Source organism: Branchiostoma floridae, chromosome 15 (assembly GCF_000003815.2).
Source record: "Branchiostoma floridae strain S238N-H82 chromosome 15, Bfl_VNyyK, whole genome shotgun sequence".
NCBI classification, from domain to species: Eukaryota; Metazoa; Chordata; class Leptocardii; order Amphioxiformes; family Branchiostomatidae; genus Branchiostoma; species Branchiostoma floridae.
In genome coordinates, this window is record NC_049993.1 from 7,179,788 (window position 1) to 7,200,104 (window position 20,317).

The following is a 20,317-nucleotide window of genomic DNA, read 5'->3' on the forward strand; positions in this document are numbered from 1 at the left end:
GCAGTTTCCCTTCCTCGATTCCGCGCAGAAATTGCATCATGGCCTTCAACAGTTTCTCCTCCTTCGCCGGGGCTTCGTGGCGCACCACAGTGGTTACCTGCATCTGCTGTAAGGTAGAAATAAACGGTACATTGTACATGATATATCTCAGTATTGTAAATAGTAGAGTAACTGGCCATCTGAAACGATGCATGCGTTACATCATGGTGGCGTTACATATACCATAGTGATATCATTTACACGTATGATAAACCAGAACTAGAAGGAGTGGCTGTCCATCAGATAAACCACAATATAACGCATCGTTCCTAGGTGCTATGAGTCTTGCATTGTAACTATTAGCCAGTGCATTGGAACGATGTGACATATGCTTACTTTCCTTGCATTGCAAATATAGGATTATACATAAGAAAGAGCATTAACATCAACTGATCTTTTTTAAGAGCAGATTAGTTTAAAATTGCTGTACATCGTTATACTTGTCGCTATGAGTTGTGTAATCTATAATTCTTAAGAGGTCAAGGATAAATCAAACAGAAGATGATCTGGAATTTGATTTTAGACACTTAGTGTATTCTGGAAGGAGGTGAGAGCAGAAGGTGAGAACACGCAATCATGATCTAAGTGGGGTTAAATTAGATAGCGGACCTCTTACAACGGACTAATGCAGGTATTAACGTGTATAATCTAATAGGGAATAAGCTGCAGTGAGAAACGAGTGGCTGTGGGGACATCAAAAGCTCAACGGTACATGCTGGGAGTAAATCGCTTCAAATTACTGTCTGCTGAGATTAATGACAGGCATGTCATGAAGATGGTTTTATCTTCAGCCAGACACTACTAGATGGAAGACTTATGTTGATGGCATTGCTGCCCCTACGGCCGATGAGGCTATGGGACCGGTGAGGTGAGGTGAGGTGAGGCACTATTACCAGAAAAAGGGAACGAGTCTTATTTGAAAGAGACATAATTTTTTTGTTTATTTTTGAGAGCGAGTATCCGTCCCATTCCGTGGGGGTAAACTAACGTTGTATCCGTTGTATAAAAACAAGTGATTTATGGATTTCAAGTCGACAGACGGTGATCTGAAATTGCAGTTTGAATCTACCGTCCGCCGACTCGAAATCTTCAAACACCGTTTTTTAACCAGGGATATAACGTTGGTTCGCCTTTATCCGTAGGGTAACCTATATCCGTTGTTTCTAAAAACAGGGCATTTAAGGATTTTAAGTCAACTGACAGTGGTTTCAAACTGCAATATTTTCAAAATACTACAGTTTGAAAGAATAGTCCATCGACTTGATATCCCCAAATATCATGTTTTCAAAAGCAACGAATATAGGTTTCTCCATGGATAAAGGTGAACTAGCGTTAGCTATATGTTGCCCCACGGATAAAGGTGAGCTAGCATTATCATCTTAGGTGAGACACATTATTGAGAAGACACGCATTTCCTAGCCTAGATGCCAGCCTTGTTTGTTAGTTTTAGCATGGTAGCGATGGCAAGACTGGCTTCCAAGCTACATGTTTCCGATAAGACACGTGTAACACACAGGATGAGGACACGCAAACCTGCGGTGCGCTGTTTTCCTCCGGTTTGGCCTCAAACCAGCACTGCCTCTTCAGCCATCTGTGCCAGACGATCTCTATGAGGGCGCAGATGCAGGCCAGGAGAACCCCCGCCAGGAGGATGAAGAAGACGCCCTTGAAGCTGTTCAGGTCCAGGCCCATGGCTTTGGACGTGTTCTGACTGCCGTCCAAGGAACACCCGTCTTTGGGCCACCACCTGTCTTTCAGCTGCCCTAAAGACCCGTCTTCGGCCAGTTTTAGGATGCTGCGGTTTACGAATAAAGAGCGTTATTTCAAACATTTCAGGTTAGGAAAATATTTTTTGATATCATATATTCTATCAAAAACCAGATAAAGACACTCTCTCATTTTCTGAAAATAGTGTTATTTCAGATTCATTCATTCATTCTTTCATTAATTCTATCAATCCATCAATCACTCATTCATTCATTCATTCACTCTCACTCACTCATTCATGCATTCATACATTCACTCACCCATTTATTCACTCATCATTCATTCAATGAGTCATCAATTTATTCATTCATTCAGTTGACGTAACATTTTCTATGATAACTGTTACATATTTTACTTCATAGTTAAAATGTCCTGAAAATATTACATTTCTTTTGATTTTACAATTACAAAACTTAAGCTGTGCCAAATGACCTTACGGTGATTCTCAGAATCCCCAGTCTCACACGTGCACGCTCTCTCACACAACCATTAACACAACGCGATGTGTTCAGATCCTTACAAACTAGACGGTAAGGCACCGGTGGTGATATGCCAATGGTCCGAAGACCATGGACTATCTCTTTGTGTTGAGAGAAACATGAATTGAACAGGAAGGGTAAAAGACGTGCCAGATGTATGGGTGCTGAACAAAGAAATGACACGACGTAAACAGGGGGTTACAAATCATTACACTGCATATTAGTGCATGAACTAAAAATAGAGCACAGAGAAAAAATAGCCATGGATCAGAAACACGGGTGATGTTGCGACACTGTAAAAAGAATAAGACACATACTTCAGAACAGATACAGATACTTCAAAGATGGTTGACAGGCATTTGCTCAACTACAGCACAAATTCAGGATAAACTGTGAACATGGAAAGGCTACATGGCATTTTATCTAGGGCACAGCATTCGATAAAAATAGAAAATTAAGTATCATACAATAAACACGATCTAACTGGAAACTATAACCAAACATCTGATACAACAAATGACGGATAGAAAGATACGGTAATGTGACGATGAGCCATCATACATTGCTGTAGAAACAAAGCAGACAAGGCAATGCTACCGACCTTATGGATAATGGGTCCGTGAGCTTGCTATTCCGTTGCGTGGCAATGCCATATCCACGCAACAAGAAAGGATTTCTAATGAGAATTAACTTGCAGTCTTTCTCTGTCCTTGTGATGTATTCAAGTATCACGTCATCGTCCATGAATACGTAGTTACTGGTTCTCGCTTTTTCGATTCCATCATGAAGGGACTCGACGAAGACGTTCTCCTCGTGGGCGTTCATCTTATTCCAAATACGCTCGTACACCGTACCGGCTGTAGATAGAGCAGCACAGCAGGCAGTTAGCATGGCTTCACATGACTGACAAAGACTCTAAAAGCATTCTAAGCGCTTCTTTAGAAGCATTCTAGGCGGAGAGTCTCAATAATAACAATTTGTAAACCAGTTGAAGGCATTTGTTTCTCGTGTCTATTTTGCTGATGCTGGAACAATGTAATGTCAAAAACGTTCAAGCTCGATATCGCAATAAAAGTTATACATAATATGTGCCTGTGACTTTCTTTTTGAAACGTTCAAAAGTCAAATTCATGATTAAGACAGTGAATGTGTACTCAATAAAAGAGGGCCAGTACACTTGGCATTGATTCAAAGGTTAATCATGACACTGGCAGTTTTCTCATTGTTGTACGAAAATGTATGTACATGCACAATCTTTCACCAACACTGCAAATGGCACTCAAAATGAAAGGACTCAGGTTGTCTTATTAGAATACAGCGATGCCATGCACTATCTAACGCATTGATATTGCTACCATTGATAAGTTCAGTGCATTAATTAATCATGGCTTGTATCGAACTAGGATCTATCTACGTACTGCATTACTACGAAGGCTACTTTCATATCATATGGTATGATAATCACTTAAAACCTTGTTGCAACGGATTCAGCGTGTGCGAATGTTGAAGGAAATCTTGCCTTTGAGCTCTATAGGGAGTGGCATGCATGAGATGGAAAAAGGGAAGAATATGGTCATGACAATAATTGCGAGGGGGTTAACGGAAATGTGGCAGAAAGTGCAGAACATCGCAGGATGTTAGAGGTCACATGCCAAATACCACATTCATATTTACTGCTTGGTGAACAGAAATATATAGATAAGACAAAGAATAACGGAGGGTATACATCGTGAGCGTCTTCGCTACGTCCAGTGGTTGGAATTAATCACAAACAAAAGACGTTATGTTATAGGCCACTTCCTGCTAAAAAAGCACGAGGAGGTCATTCTTTTGGTTTCAGACAAGCAATCGTTATCACTGGATAATCTAATCTCCAAGTAGAGGTAGGGTCCGACCCAGTCCCCGTGATATACGCGTGCTTCTGTGGCATTTAGTACGTCTTGTTAGTAGTGGCCCGTTTAATCTCTTCACCTTATCAATAAGAGAATGAGAAGAGAAAAGAAAGGGACCACTGGAGAGGAATTATCTCCAAGCAGATCCTACGGTAGCATAAGATTGTATCAAAAGCTGGCAGAAGAGTGAAGCCGGCCTAGGAGTGTGTTCGCTACTCCTAGGCCGGCTTTACTCCTCTGACAGCTTTTGATACTATCTTATGCCACCATAGCATCTGCTTGGAGATTAGAAAAGGAGCACAAAAAGCCCTTAGAACACGCGTATAACACTAGGCCGGACTGCTCATCTGCTTGGAGATTATGATGATTAATTTTCCCCATGATCACCACTCCACTGTACCTTGTCAGAAATTCCTTTGTTAATCTGTAACATAGTAGATAAGGGGTTCACATGCATGAAAGGAAAACTTGTTAGACGTGGTCGTATTTTGAATAAGCGTCCCTTTGAGTATTCTTTCAGTTATGCTACTTACGTACCAAACACAGAGACTAGGAATTGATCGATACCGTGCCAAAATCTTTCCCCAAACCAATGCATACCTTCAGTTAAAAAATCCTGACAAAGCCCTTTTTTAAAGTGAAGACAAAAACAACTACAGTTTTAAAGTCAATCGCAAGGGGGCACAGTTCAATACAGAGCCAATAATGATCATGAGAACCCAACATTTGAAAATTCCAGTCATCACGTTTTGCGACAACGATTGTCGAAACCAAAAAAGGATAAACAAAGAAACGGCAATAAAAATTCCTTAACGAGGTTATCCTCTCAAAATATCATTATTTTTCATAACAAATAGATAGGGATTCATAGTCCTAGTAATTATGCGTAAATGTTACAATTCATGCAAGTTGTGCCGAAAATGTGAGCAAAGGAGATAACCTTGCTGGTCTCGGAAGAAGTTGTAGAGAAAGACGTCCCTTTCCACACCATAAGGGATGGCGTCCTGCGCCGCCAAGTCCTCGATGGACTTGATGGGTGACACTAGCCTTTTGATGGTGAGGAATGCCGTGAGATTAGCAGTGTATGTCGAGACTATTACCAGCGCGAACAGCCACCAGAATCCCGCAAGAATCCTTGCTGGCATTGATCTCGGCAATGGCTCACCGCCTGGAAAGTAGAACAAAAATGTTCTTCAAAATATTCCTAGGGTACACTGAACACTAGTCATGTATTTGCATGAGGTATCCTAGAATTGTAAGCATCGTGCATCAAAAAGGGACAGTTCTCCATATGTTGGACAGCTAAAACTCACCTCTTTTAACGAGGGACCAGTAGGCGAACCACATACTGTTTCTTATGTTGAATTGCAAGTCGTTGTCGTTAATGTTTTCTGCTGAAATGCCGAGCCTGTTGAGCAAATACAAATTGCGTTCACTTGTTAGATGGTCGGTTTTTTTTTTCAATATATCTTCAACATCTTCTCCTACTAACAACAGTGTCAGACTGGAAGTTAATCAAATTGTGGTATATGTCATTATGAAAACATCCAACTATCTTCCGACACAAGAGAATACTGTAAATGCAGAAACATTCGCGGTGGTTTAATGTTCACGGTTTTCGCGGTGGCCGCTTCACCGCAAACTTAAAACCATCGCATTTTCCCATGGCAGTAAGACACTACAGAACATGGTGCTACCGCGAACTTAAAACCACCGCGAAAAGTCCTTTCCCACTGCCGCGAAATTAAATCCCCGCGAACTTAAATACATTTACAGCACTAGGCTTGGTAAACATCCCAACATTAGCAGCATTTGACCCTTTGCTGACGTCACACTTCCTTTGGTCCATCAGTGATCCTGATGAAGATCAGAAGTTAGCGTGTCCATTCATTTGTGTTGGAGAAAAAGGAAATTTGCCACAATACAATGCTGGATACTGGCCTGTAACGCAGCCTGCTCGTGGCGAAGAGGAGAAATCCCATCATCAACATGGCCACCAGGATGCACATCCACACCACCAGTTCGAACGGCATGAGGAAGGCGAACACGTTCCCCTCCTCGTGCTCGGGCTTGCGCATCAGCAGCCCCGTGCCGTACTCCATGAACGGCTTGGTGAAGTCCACCACGGTCTCCCGGGCAGAGCTGATGGTGATGGGCCCGAGCCCCATCTCCGCATTCTGTAAGCACATGGACAACGTCTTACACACTACTCTCCAGGCAGAGGGTAAATGAGAAGATCGGTACCTTCCGATTGGTATACATTTCTGTTAACTGGCCCATTGAAAGATCTCCTCCTTTAACCTCTGCCTGTGGAGGGCCCCCTGTGGAGTACTGGACATTACTGGATGTTGGTCTACTTGGAAGTCACATTCATCAATTTTAAAAGCATTATTGCACTAATATGACCAGTTTTTGCCGACAATTAATCTGTAACTAGTGCCTCATGAGCTCGGTGGACCCAGGAGTGTTGGCAGGCCGCCGGGTTCCATTAGCACGCCCTAAGAAATTTGCCGGGATCTGATTTAGAAGCCAAACCAAGTTCAGGAGGGACTGGTAACTAGATCCAGGATCCAAGGAGTCGAGGGTGCAAGGGGGCTAATTCCGTTACCTGTCCCCGGGGAAAGATCAGGCACGAAGTTTGTACATTCATGTATCAGATTGGACGGCTTCTATAGTGATGTGTTGGCTGAACCAAATTTACGTGAGGTTGAATTGACCAAAATACTGTGTCCTACACGATGAAATGTGTGCGTTCAAGAAAGGTTATTCATGTTGTGAACAGTCACTTTCAATTGTGGGTTGTTCATGACATTTTGTAACGCAAACATCACAAACTCCTAGTGACGCTGAAGAATGGATGAGTGATGGATGTCATTCGTAACGTCCAGAAGAATTTGTCCGTTTTATATCCACTTGAGATTGAATTTTATGTAAAAATGGTTTACCTGGATGTCTAACCTTTATAAGTGAAACACAACCTCATACATTACATGGTACCAACTAGGAACAAGGGAACACAGAGTACACCGCAACTGATTAAAAACCTGAATCAAACATTTGAAAAGCACAGCTAGTTGAGACCAGACACATACGCCTGCCATGACCTCCCCGATGATCCCGTTCCACGTGTTGTTCTCGTGCTCGGCCCCGTACTTCCCGTCAGGCACCTCGTACATGGTGTAGCAGATGCCGAGCATATCAGCCAGCTTGTGCAGCATGTCGATGCAGAAGCCCTTGTACCTGTAGTGACAATGTGTCCCTGTCGTTAGAGTTCAGTCTAAATTTGAAGATTCTGAGTTTGCATCTAGATAGCAAACTCCAACGATGTGCCCTTGGGAAAGGCACTTTTACCAATTTGTTCACTTCACTCATGTAGAGGCGGGGATCCACCTTCAATACAGAAGCCCTTGTACCTGAGGTGGCATAGAATTCCTCTCGTTAGGGTTATTAATTTACATCTAATGGTTCTGAGTTTGCATCCCTAGAAGGCTCCAACGATGTGCCCTTGGGAAAGGCACTGTTACCAATTTGTTCACTTCACTCATTTGGAATCAAAGTTCGATTAGGGACGTAGTCTCTCATAAGACGTAAAAGCAAAGGTCCCGTGTTAAGGACAGACAAACCTTGAGTACGTTAATAGACACTTATGTGATGGGTGATTCTGGACGTCACAGATTGTAATAAACGTATAAAACATGTATGTTGCGGCTTAAGGTGGTTTATCAGTTATGCAAACAAACAAACAAACAAACAAACAAACAAACCTGGGCTGCCCATCAGCCTCGTACTCCCGGATGATGAATGGTGGTTCCTGGAAAAAAAGACAATCTGGAGATTAATTGCTAGAAAAGTGATTTTGATTTATTGGCAGCACTATTGGAAATGAAACCAGCTGTCGTGGCTGAGATGCACTGATGTACTCCCTGTGTCGCATGTCACTTTTAGCATCAGCAATACATGTATATTACAAGAAGAACATTATTCAATGATTAATGGAATACATAACGGAACAGGGGACTTGTCAGAATGTAGTTCGCCTATGCTGACAAAGGCCATACTTCATTTCTTTTTCATACTGTCGCAGACGCAGACTGGCACAGTTAGACGCAGAATCATCGATTTGGAAAACAAATGAGATACCAACGTGCGCAGGAAAAATAGCTAAACCGGTGCACCAATATGTGAGGCACAACTCATATTCATCTCATATATACTTTGTGTAATAAACAGTGATGGTAAGGCGTGAAAACGGCCTGAAGGTAAGCTATAGCTCAGCAGCACCAAATGAGTTCTGGAGTCGTAGTGCTCTTAAGTCCCGCGGGACGTTCAGAAAATGCTATTAAAAAGGTACTGAAAGTCTTACCATGGCACCAATCGCAATTGATTCATAATGTTAGTACTGATTTTTCACATCCAATAAAGGTGCAAAATCAAATCACTCATTAGTAAATCAATGTGATGCACTGTAGTGGCATCAGAGCAATTAGAATTATGGTAATCGTGTAAACTTTAACATCTTTCTTCATTACGAAATGATGACCGTTGATGTTGTGAACTTACGTGTACCGTGACGACTCGAAGTGGTCCGCGAATATCAAGGGTCTCTGGAAAAACAAATTGACAAGTTTGACAAGTGGATAGGAGTAAGTAATAGAGTCTACTCCAGACATCGTCCTAGCGCGCGAATTGATAACTACAACACGAAACGCATTAGAAAGATTCTAGTTTGACGTACAGTAGAACTCAATACGTTCACAGGTCATACTGTCGTGTGTTTGGTTTACAAGCTAGACGCACGACCATATTCCGTACCGTCGTATCCTAACCTTTGGCATTTTGTTTGGTGTGGAGAATGATGCGTATCCGAAGGGTAATAAGGGATAAATGGTAAACGCTAAAGTCGGTCCTCCGGAAATGATGAATGCCGACAGGAAATGACACCATTAATTCTTTATGCACAAACCCTTGACAGGGAAAGACTTTGAAGAGATATTTTTGCTGATGCATGTCATCAGAGGGAGCTCCGGCTAAACGGTTTTTATGGACGGCTTCACGGCAGATGGTGTTGGCACGGTTGTGCTTGCTCAGCAGATTTGTCAACCTCCTTCGTCATATGTCAACTTTCATCAACATGAAACTGTCACATGCTGACCATCTGAAATACTGTCGTAAGCTACATTAATGCGTTAAAGTAGGGCGCGGTGTCAGTTCCTATAAGTCAATATGTCAATGCCGTTTCTTCATAGTCAGTGTCATCCGGTGAGTTTGAGCCTTTGGAATTCCACAGTAGAGTAAAGGGACAGAACAATGGTAGTTTCCGTTGTTTGACGGCTAGCTTAATAGATAAGTCTGTCACTCTTCAACAATAACCTCTAGGGTTAGTTTTATATGTAGTTTTAGTCGCATGTTTTATATGTGACCACCTTTTTCCACGAGAGCTGATGTCTCAGCATAGTTTTGGTAACCTACGCAAAGTGCAATGTCAATGATCAATATATGATATAAAAACAACACAGATAAGGTCACTACTTCAAAATATGAATGTTAAACATCAAAACATAGTAAAAGAACCCAAATCGCAGTTACAAAAATCGACTATTGTGACCTTAACATTGAGACATTGCGAATGCATAACATTCCTTTTTTTCCTAAAATACTTTGTTCCATTGCACTTTACATTATTTCATCGGTCAAGTTGAATGACTTTGATTCGAGCTACGTTAGGATGGCGTCTCTACACCTATTCCACATGCATACATCTCATGGAGGATCATTGTATAACGCCAAGTGCTTGGTCAAATGTGATTAGCACAACTGCGCGCTTCTTGTGGTATGTATAACGATTCAGGTTCAGTGTAAGATGCGTTAGATGAAGTAACCGCAGTGAGTAAGGTGGGAACTACCGATCTGCGCTGAGAATAAACTTAAGCAATCCCTGCAAGAACTAGTCATGTGGGAATTTACTAGATTTTGAAGCAGAAGATCTTCTACAAACATACGATAGATTATAAATGACTTAAGTGACTTTGAAAAAACCCTGAATATTCTGCCATGTACGAAATTCGAAACCCCGTCCTCACACTCGGGGGACATTAATGTATCGACAGCCCCGAAGCCTCTGGTATTAATGATGAAATAATGTATTTGTGACATGAATGAGTTATCGTTTGTTGCTGCTTTTCCTAATGGATGTTGCTCCGGGCAATGTATCTGAACAAGGAAGTGCACTATGGGGGATAGGCGTCCCACAGAGGACTTTATCTTTGAATTTCATCTCTCTCACGAAAGTCGTTGTCTTACGAACACTTTATCTTAGCTTGGCTTGTTTAAATAGATAGTTGAGATCATTTGATTTGTCTTTGTTGAAAGAAAAGCACGAATGATAACCGTGGTCAAAAGAGGACAGCTAAATATAGGTTGTTTTATCAAGGTATTGCAAAAGGGTTGGGTAAGAGTTGATTGGTGAACAGATAGACTTAGATCTTGTTGGCTATGTTGATTAGTTGACACTTCGCCTCCTGATGAAGGCTCGTTAAAGTAATTTACGGGAATAATAAGGTAAGCTTTGGAGGCAGTTATTAAGCCCGCAGGAGTGTGGTCGTTAAAACCAGAAAACCTTAATCCACTAGAATACACATCATTACATTTGATTGCTGAACTACTTTGTATTGGATTATCACATAATACAGGCTGCGGAAGCCTGGAAACGCCTTGCTGTAGCAAGGTATAATTTAGACATGATGTCATTTCTAAAGAAAATGCAGTAAGACCCTGACATGTTTTCTGTAACTTTGTGATATGCATTCTGTCCGTACTGTTGGTAAAGTGCTATATTCGATTCTGTATGGTTTTTATGGTATTTAATTTTGATTCAGCTTTGAGGCATACCAATGGAAAGTAGACTTGTTTTAGTTGACCATGTAGCAATTTAAGTGGTTGTCTACAGAATATTTGGCTCAACAACTAGATAGTGATCAGTGCGGCGCCACTGTACTCAGCCCCCTTCCGTGCCTCCTTGCTTCAGAATTTCATGCGGTGGGTACAGGATCCATGGAGATTCTAATACGCGATAACTGGCGCACCGTCGTACGCACACAAATTGCGGTAACGAATAGGATAAAAGTTTTAATTGCTTTTTATTCCGGCCATGCCTCTGGCACTGGGACACTGCAGATAATGTGTTTTAAGCACTAAACACATCGATACGATCTTGAAGGCGTAAGTAACTCATCACTTACTTAAGTCTGGTAGCAAACCGAAGAAAAGCAATTACTCATTTGTAACGAAACGTCTGCGCTCCACAGTCCCCATAAAGGTTGGGGTATAAATCTAGACGTGGTAGATAATAGAAAAAAAATAATGGTGTCTTAAGAATCCGTTTCTCTTGCCGAAAGAAGAGACATTATAAACCCAAAGTGTAAATGCAGCGATGCGTTTTGCATTTTTACTGCGATATAGATAGTTACTCATAGAGATCGAGGCGTTTAGCATTTGCAACATCTTAGATGAAAATCTCAAAGTTTCTTATCTCAGATGATAAAAAGCCTAAAGAGATATGATGCGTCTAATACACAGACGAGCAACAATTACTACAGGTCTATACGAAATACAGTTTTTAGAAAATGTTAAAAAGTTTTGATGCATGTACTCACCGCAGAGACTTGATGTGTTGGACATTGCGCCACAGTACACCTGGCTAGAAGGTCCTGTAATGAAGGACAATGCGTCCATGTACATTATTACAACATATCACACTGTGAATGAAATTAAAGCCGACAAAAGTCCTACAGAGATAAGCATACTCTCGACACCATCGCAGTAGCGTACGACTACACACCGTGCAATTGCATTTCCCCCATCGCGTTACAAATTGTCTTCATCTACTAAAGAAGTTAATTTAGTCTACACAGCGAGTAGCTTTCTTTTGCACTGCACAGTTGCCGAGAGAACGGCGCTCCGCAGCAGTATAGCTACAGCACAAAATACCTCCGGGTCATTTGCATGAGCTTTCGACGAGTTCCCATCAGACAGCCAATGAGAGGATTACTCGCATTGCCAGCGGTGAGCGGCGGTAAGCTTATGAAAAGCAGTAAATCTTGTCTGAGTGGCTCGCTTCTGCACGGCGGGGGTAGTTACTTTGATATAATTTTGTCAGCGCGTTTTGTTTTTGGCAATATTGTTTCTGAGCCGAGCTTAATCTTGAATCGCCCCCGGTTCTTTCTGCCATGTGAAGAGCCGACGGGTGCCTGAAGTTGAAGAGTTGAATAATCCTGTCTATTTTTTACATGAGTAGCTTGTAACTTCAAACGTCTATCTCAGAGGCTGCTGAAATTGTTTCGAAAATCCGTAAGAGAAAAATCAATTTTAAATTCCAAGACAAAATAAACCCAGTTGATCATTGCGGCAATCATCAAATGCGCTGGAACAAAATTGTTTGCAAAACCATAAACGGAAACCCTCAAGTTCATCAGATGGTTGAAAATGTACTCATTGACAATGGATACCATGGAATGTATCAATATTTGATAGTTATGTATCAGATAGAATATGGTCGATATTTATTATGCTATTGTGAGAGGATTTTGTGGTTCTGTCTGCCGTCCATCAAGAATGATATTCCAATACAGGTTCCCATATTTGAACGAGCCCATTCGACGTTCAGAGATAAAGAGGTGGAATAGAAACTGTACATCATACTTTTAGGATCCTCTCTGTTGTATTGGAATACAAAACAGAATAACATACCGAGAACACCACATTCCTCATGAGAGGATCAGGCTATATATGAAAGACGGTTGCGCTTTGAGGGTCCAGAGGTTTTTATATCAAAGACATAAAAGAACCCCATTCCCCATTGAGAAGAATAACAAACAGCTTTTCGAATAGATATCTTACATGAATGTACCGCATGCTGCGGGAAATGAAACTGTGAAGGAAACTCCAACAAAAAATATTCCTTGAAGAATTATACAGCATACCAAGTCAACCCTGAAGAGGAGAGTCGGAAGCCCTTTATATTTCAGCTGAATGTTTCAAGCTTCCCGACTCTGAATCGTAACATCGTCATGCAGACAAGATGTCTATGTTTGATTAACTATCTTTAGCGCTTCAATTTCCTCACTACCTTTATGGAAAGGACCACAGTGTTCAAGAAATTGGACTAATCGATATTTTCCCACCAAGACGCATTTTTTTTTCAAACTGACTGTAGAAGGACTTCAAATAAAGTTTTGACTTCTTGTTGAGAAGCCTGCAGTCAACTCATATGTTGAAGTGCTTACAGAAGAATGGTACACGACAGCTAACCTTTACCAGCCAGCCCGGCAGAATTATTCATCGCCTATAAAAGATGACCGGTGATTGCCCATCTATGACCCAACTATGAAAATAAAATCATGTCGAGTTTACTGTGGAGTGTTTTATGGGGACTAGTCGTTCCCATTTCCATACAAATCACAGCCTTCAGCTGCAAAAGAAGGAGTATACGTGTAATGATGCAGCTTTCTGACGTATTCATGATATTCTCTGGTCTATTGTATTTAATTGCCACATAAGCTATAGAATATATTTTGACCGGGTAAGTGGAATAATAAGTGCTTGTGAGGTAAATTGAGATGTATATATTATTCTAGCATGTGCAATAGTCCATATTAAACGTACACAGACTTCTAACGTTGTTGCAATTTGGTACATTTCAATCAGATAGTTACCCGCTTTACTTCAAACAGTGGCTGCGTTGGCAGCATCTAGCATTTTCGTGATTTATCGCAAGTATATATCGCTTGAAACTGACTGCCTGATGTCTACACTGATCGCTAAGTTAAAAAATATATATATTTCTGAAATAGATTTTCATGATAGTGATTACTTCCTACCACATACACAACAACAACAACACAAAGTTTCTTCGCATTGTTCCAGACTTTGATAAGTTATCATCATCTGTGTGATGTCATTCCATACCAGTCATATACCACTTCACGAAAAGTGGGGTTTATCAATAATGATGATGCTGGGAGAAACGTAGACTCCGTTTAAAAGTTAACGCAAACACTTTCATAGTTTCAAGAAAGTCCTTCACTGAAGGCTTCAGCTGTGAGGCACCCATGATATCTTTACTTAGTTGACATGGTACGTAATGGATTTCTCTCAGATTCACTGATAGTGACTAGTAAAGACTTCATTGATTGGGATTCAGATCGTGTTGTAGAATCCTTGCTCCTTAATTTCCCCCGCGCCCCCGCAGGTGCTATAAATCCCGAGTTAACGGTAAGGGGATCTACAGATTTCTGAAAGGAACACTGTGCATCTTAATAAAGAAAGGATGGTAGAAAAACTGGATCGCCAAAAACATGTTTGAAGAAAAAAGTCGCGTCAGAGGTATTATTACACGCTACGAGGAATGCCTCACCGTGAAATTTGTTAGACCAAGCGGTAATAGACCGAGAACTGCTCAAGGTGAGAACACCCGCCACCCATAGAATATTTCAGGAATATGATTAACCAGTGTGATGGTTTTGAAAGCAGTAACTCGGTGTGATGAAAATCAATAGTGTATATTGAAGTCTTCGTTCTGTTATCTCTTAAATTGGTTTCAGTTAAGTTGGGAACCGTACCTTCAATTGCCGGGAACTCATTCAGCTAAAACATCAACTACTGTGACAAAGGTTCAGAACTTCAAAAATCCATAACTAATGTCAGATAATAGTGATGTAAACATTGCATTGGTCGTGGACTCATTCAGCTATTAAAACATCAACTACATGTGCCATAGGTTCAAAACCTCCAAAATCCATAACTCACGACAGATAATAGTGATGTGAATAACAGCTCAGAGTCTTAATTGTGAAGTGGAAAGTTTTCGGATGTCTGATTAACTAGAAAGAAATTGGATTTTCTTCAAAATTGCTACTGGCATTTGATGTAACATTCACACAGGGCACCCGCGTGTTACTAAGAAGTCTACAAACGTTGATAAGAGGGTGGTCCGCATTGATGCCACTTAAAAGCAGAAGATAGGGGGTTAAAGGGATAAAAACATCGTGGTGATATGTGAACGTTTTTGATGGAACGGTCGTCGCTAGGTTCGCCTTTTGGGAGCTAGCGAAGGGTTTTATCCTTCCATCTATATTCATAGCTGGGGAAAAGAGGTCGCTAATCGAAGGTTACAACGGAGATCAAATTCAAGGGCTCATTGACGTCGTAGTTGGTTTCTCGTAACCCACGGAGTCTACAAGTCGTCAAGTGCAAACAAGGACGAATGGGAATGAATCATGGCCCGAAATCCCATCAGTGACGCTTGGAATATGTGAGTAAATTACTCCCACAATTGGTAAGTCTCTTGTAAATCAATTATCCATTCTTTATCCATTTACGACACGAAATAAATCCATTAGCCTCATTTAGCATGTTACTTTGTCCATTTTTATATAGTATCTTTAAAATTCAGTTAAAGGACTACCACAAAGTACTTTTAAGGGCAATCTTTATCGATTCATCGCTGGTCTCCGTTTCTACGACTGGAGGCGCAAACCAAAAGTTCACTCGCTTTTGGAATTTACAAACCGAGGGATCACTATGAAGGTTGCAGTTACATATCACAATTCGCTTGCATATCTAGCACGTACGGCCGTGATGTGGGATTTGATACAGAACATGGCTCAAATGCAACATTTCATGAAGTCAACTCAAAAAGTAAGAATTATCTGATAATAATGACAGTATTTTATGCTTAAATGGTACAAGGGCATAAGTGAGAGCTAAAACTTGACCTTCCAAACTGTAATCGTTGCAGCACATCCCAGTGAAACACCTGCCTCTGGCCGAATTACAGACATAAAGGTGTGAGGTTTTAACCTGTGAAATCCTATCACCTCGGGTGTTTTTTTCAGAATCAGTTCTATAATAAATGCCTGCAGATCAATGCATTCACTACAATGCGCTGGTGTTGGTAAAAAGCACGAGGATTTCAAAGTGCCATCGTTACGTATCTTTGGGGATCTTCCTATGGCCGATAGAAGAGCGTCAAATTGCGTATCTGATCGAAAGAAGGGAGAATTCAATCTCTCCCTGCCCTCCATGGAGACTCCGGTGACCTCTATTACGAGTGTTTAATGAACGTGAATCGTCGGACAAAGCAGAGTCGTGCTTTAGGTGGTATCTCACTGCACTTGGGGCACCGGTGCGGCAATGCGGGGTTCGAAAGATTACTCAACGAATTTCAGAGATAAAGAACTAATTTTCGTACGTTTTGTGTATCTTGTTGTCTTCTAAGTCATATATTTACGTATTACGCAATATCTAAATTATAAAAAAATCGGCAAAACTAACACAACAGTGCCGCAGTGAACGAACCCCGCAGTGCCACACCGGTGCTCCAAGTGCAATCAGATACCACCTTTTGGTGGAGTGGCGACCCTTTATATTCTGTGGCAGGACGGAAAGTTTTGCCTAATTACCACTGTGGGATTTCCAGTTGGAGATTGAAAAATATTGAAGCAAGGACCTCTGGCCTGCTATGAAAGTAAAGAAAGCAGAAAGGAGTGGCATTGGCGACCCTTTACATTCCCTTGCAGGACTGAAAGTTTTGCCTAATGACCTGTATGGGATTTCCGGTTTGAATTTGAAGAATACTCAAGCAAAGACCTCTGGCCTGCTATGAAAGTAAAGAATGTAGAAAGAAACAGGCCAGAAATCATGCTAGCAGCGGTGTAACATGTCTTGATGAGAAATGGACTGATTATTCCATATTTCATCTCAAAGTTTGAATTTTTAGACTAACGTCTTTGTCCAAGTTCAGCTACCATGAAATTAGTAGCACACCCTGCCAGATTTGATAACGGATTAAAACAACAACAAATCAAGGACGACTTGTGCATTGCGTTAATTACTTGACGTCGGCACCCTGAAAGAGATGTATAGGGCCTTTCTTTGATAGAAAGTGTACCATCTGCTTCATAGTGCCAACCCTGCTCTGTCTCGGTGTGCTGTATGTCGTACCATAGGTCATCGGGTGGCGTCACTAGTTTGTCAAATGCTGCAAGTTTGTCAAAGAACAGTATGACCAATGACGTCATAGAAAGGTGCCGTTCGTCAGGAAGGCAAACAGCAAGTGTTGTGAAGGGATCATTTTTTGTCTATATAAAAGGTGTATTGAAGTTTGTTGAAAAGAGACAATAACAGGAACTTGAGAATATGTACACTGCACGAAAACAGCCATATAAGAACAAAAAATCGTTTTATAACTCTTAAAGTTATTTTAAGACTTTGTAATATTTAAGCGTATTTAGATATTACATGTACGCTATCTTTACGTGTATGTGCCCGGTGCTTCACATATCACACTGTTGAAACTGACAAGTCAAGTCAAAGTTATCAATTACTTTTATGATTAGTCTCAAATACATCATAAAAGACCTTGCTCCACAGTAAAGAGCTTTTTAGTAGATGATTTTAGAAACTCGTTCAAAATATTGAATTACTTCAATTTTATGTAACCTACACATAAAAAAGAAACGTCATATCATCAACATCAAATTGTGTAGCGATACGGCTTTTATAAGATACAGGGAAAATAATTGGATTCATACACACAAATAAAGTCGGAGGATAATCCGATGCGAAGAATAATCCATCAGGGTAATGTCTGCCGCGAGTCTTTTTCTTTTTAAATATTTATTGTATTTTAAATATACAGGAATAACAGATGAATACATAATGACAATAGAGATAGAGACAATAACTGAGACAAAACATAAACATAAACCACGGATCCAAAAATAGATAACAATACTATAGCGGGAAGAAAATAATACCAACCAAATAAACTAATACAGCAATATAAGGTAGTATCGTTTACATAAGAAAAGGAACATCAGTGTAAATTAATGGTAAATTTGTAAACAAGAATAATCTCAAATAAAGTACAGACACATAAGAAACCATCAATACAACACCTCGCTTTAAATACTAGTGAAAATAATCGAATAATGCAAAACCACAAGAGTAACAAAAGACGAAAAGAAAATAGAGGGGTTTAAGAAATGCCGCGAGTCTTAATACGTGAGTTTATAGATAGACTCACGGCCGTGACGTTAATCCTCTAATATTGACCATGTCCTGGGTTTTCGCGGGAGGAAAATTGCTGCATCAGGGCCGGATCGGAGCGGTATTACCTGTCAGGGCATCCTGCCGTTCGTCTGCGTCCTGCAATTTCATCTGGAGCTCAGGAGCGAAAGCTACTTCATCCCGGCTTTGTTTATGAATAATTGGTTTGAAGAAAAAGTTCAAGAAGGGCATTAGATCGCTTACCCTTTCTTCCAATCAGTGCTTCGCAAAAAGAAGAGATCAAAAGCGAAGAAAGCTTTCGGGAGATCTGTAAAATCAAGCGAGAGTCTTTCCAAGAAAAAGAAAAACAGCAGCAAGTCAGCTGTTGACGTAGTATGTTTTTATAATAGGAAATTTTGTAGGTAACATCAGTTCACGAAAACTCTTGCAAGAAGAAACAACATGAACAAATAAGCTGCAGCTGTTGACGTAGCTAGTCTTTATATAGGAGATCTTATCGGTAACTTCAGTTCACGACAAAGGGTCAACAACCCCAGCCGTAAATGATGAAGACACACAACACCAGCCTCCAAACCATCCCAATATAAAATGTCAAGCCACTGGTTGCCCACCTCCCCAGGTAAACTGTACATTGATGATGACTACTTTCAGTGGAAAACTGCTAAGTCTTTACATCAGTCACACCAGATATAGAGCTTCTCTCCCCTGACTGTAAAATCCCTAGATATAAGGGAGAGATAGGGCTCCTCAGAGGACCTAGGTGTGATGAAAACTTGTTCAAGCCGGTGTGTCACTTCGGTAGGCGCCTGTGCCAGCTAAATAAAGACATCGTGAAGGGGGTAATGTCTTCGCTTGGTGGAGAACGCATGAGGTACTTCTTGCATGAAGGCCTTGTGTTTCTCCTGGGAGAACACTTGTGAGGACGCAGGTGTCGTGAGAGGATCATAATGACCGATAATTGAGTCATGAGTAGTGATGTAGGTGAGAGAGATGGCCTGTAGTCACATTGGTGCTTTCATCCAGTAACTCTCGAAGAATTGCGGATGAGATGAAATAACTGGATAACAACTTGAAAACATATTAAAGCAAGATAATTTATCATATAGACTACTGATTTCGACTCCAGACTGTGACAGATAAAGCTTAATTCTCACAGTATCAGTTATCATATGATACACTTCAATTTTCAAGCAAATCTAAAATCTCGCCTAAATACAAGCGGGAATACGCTCTTAGGATCCTTTCCTATCAACTTTATCATATAAGAAATGATTAATGGAGACATAGATGTAATCGCAAAGATAAATTAGAATTCTAAATCCAGCTCAATGCTTGTCCTTGAAAATCCATCCCCCGTAGACTCCTTTTTCCTTTTTACGATATAACAGAGAAGCCAGTAAGATCGTTTACATAACACAGGTGCATTCCGAAAACTGCTGCATCAATGCGTGTATTTACTAGTTTACTAAAATACCAGTTCCATTATGACATAAAGCCCCTAGGCCCCTTTATATCTAGAGGAAGCACTCAGCAAACAATGCAGTGCTTTCGGAAAAGGTGTCTCAGTCAGTCGGCTCGTAGGGTCAGAGCTCTCAGCGGTGCGTGGAACCAACCATTAAGCTTTTCACTTCGAGCAGAAAGCTCATTTTTCATATTAGTACAGTACTTTTAAAAAGTTGGTCAACAGAACAAGGTCGGGAGAGTAATCTCCAAGCAGATCCTAAGATGGCATAAGATAGTACTAAACTGGCGAAGGAGTGTAGTCAGCTAAGAGGTATGCATTTGCCATGTAGCAAAACACACTCCTAAGTCGGCTTCACTCCTCTACCAGCTTTTGATACTATCTTATGCTACCGTAGGATCTGCTTGGAGATTATGAGAGAGTGCAAAATACTAGTACCACTTTATATCTTACAATACGACTCCTTGTTTCTTAAAGTGATTCTGAAGTAAAATGACAAAGAACAAAAGAAAAATCTAAGTAAATTGTAACATAACATTCATCGTTATTTTGAGAAACAGTGAGATTCAATTTCCCACTTACAAAATGTACCAGCGTAACGCGGTATGGTA

The 20,317-nt window shown here is 40.8% G+C and overlaps 1 protein-coding gene across 1 annotated transcript in view; it reads right to left on the bottom strand.

Moving 5' to 3' along the window:
* The window catches only part of LOC118432267 (glutamate receptor ionotropic, delta-1-like), a 61,800-nt gene that overhangs the window by 277 nt on the left and 41,206 nt on the right, over positions 1–20,317 (bottom strand). Inside the window, exons 3-12 of the mRNA XM_035843803.1 lie at positions 8,738–8,781; positions 7,942–7,988; positions 7,270–7,417; positions 6,119–6,354; positions 5,491–5,585; positions 5,118–5,345; positions 3,805–3,813; positions 2,887–3,142; positions 1,573–1,834; positions 3–106 (exon numbers count right to left, since the gene is read on the bottom strand). Of these exons, the coding sequence (XP_035699696.1) occupies positions 3–106; positions 1,573–1,834; positions 2,887–3,142; positions 3,805–3,813; positions 5,118–5,345; positions 5,491–5,585; positions 6,119–6,354; positions 7,270–7,417; positions 7,942–7,988; positions 8,738–8,781 (1,429 nt within the window). The remainder of the gene's footprint in view (positions 1–2; positions 107–1,572; positions 1,835–2,886; positions 3,143–3,804; positions 3,814–5,117; positions 5,346–5,490; positions 5,586–6,118; positions 6,355–7,269; positions 7,418–7,941; positions 7,989–8,737; positions 8,782–20,317) is intronic.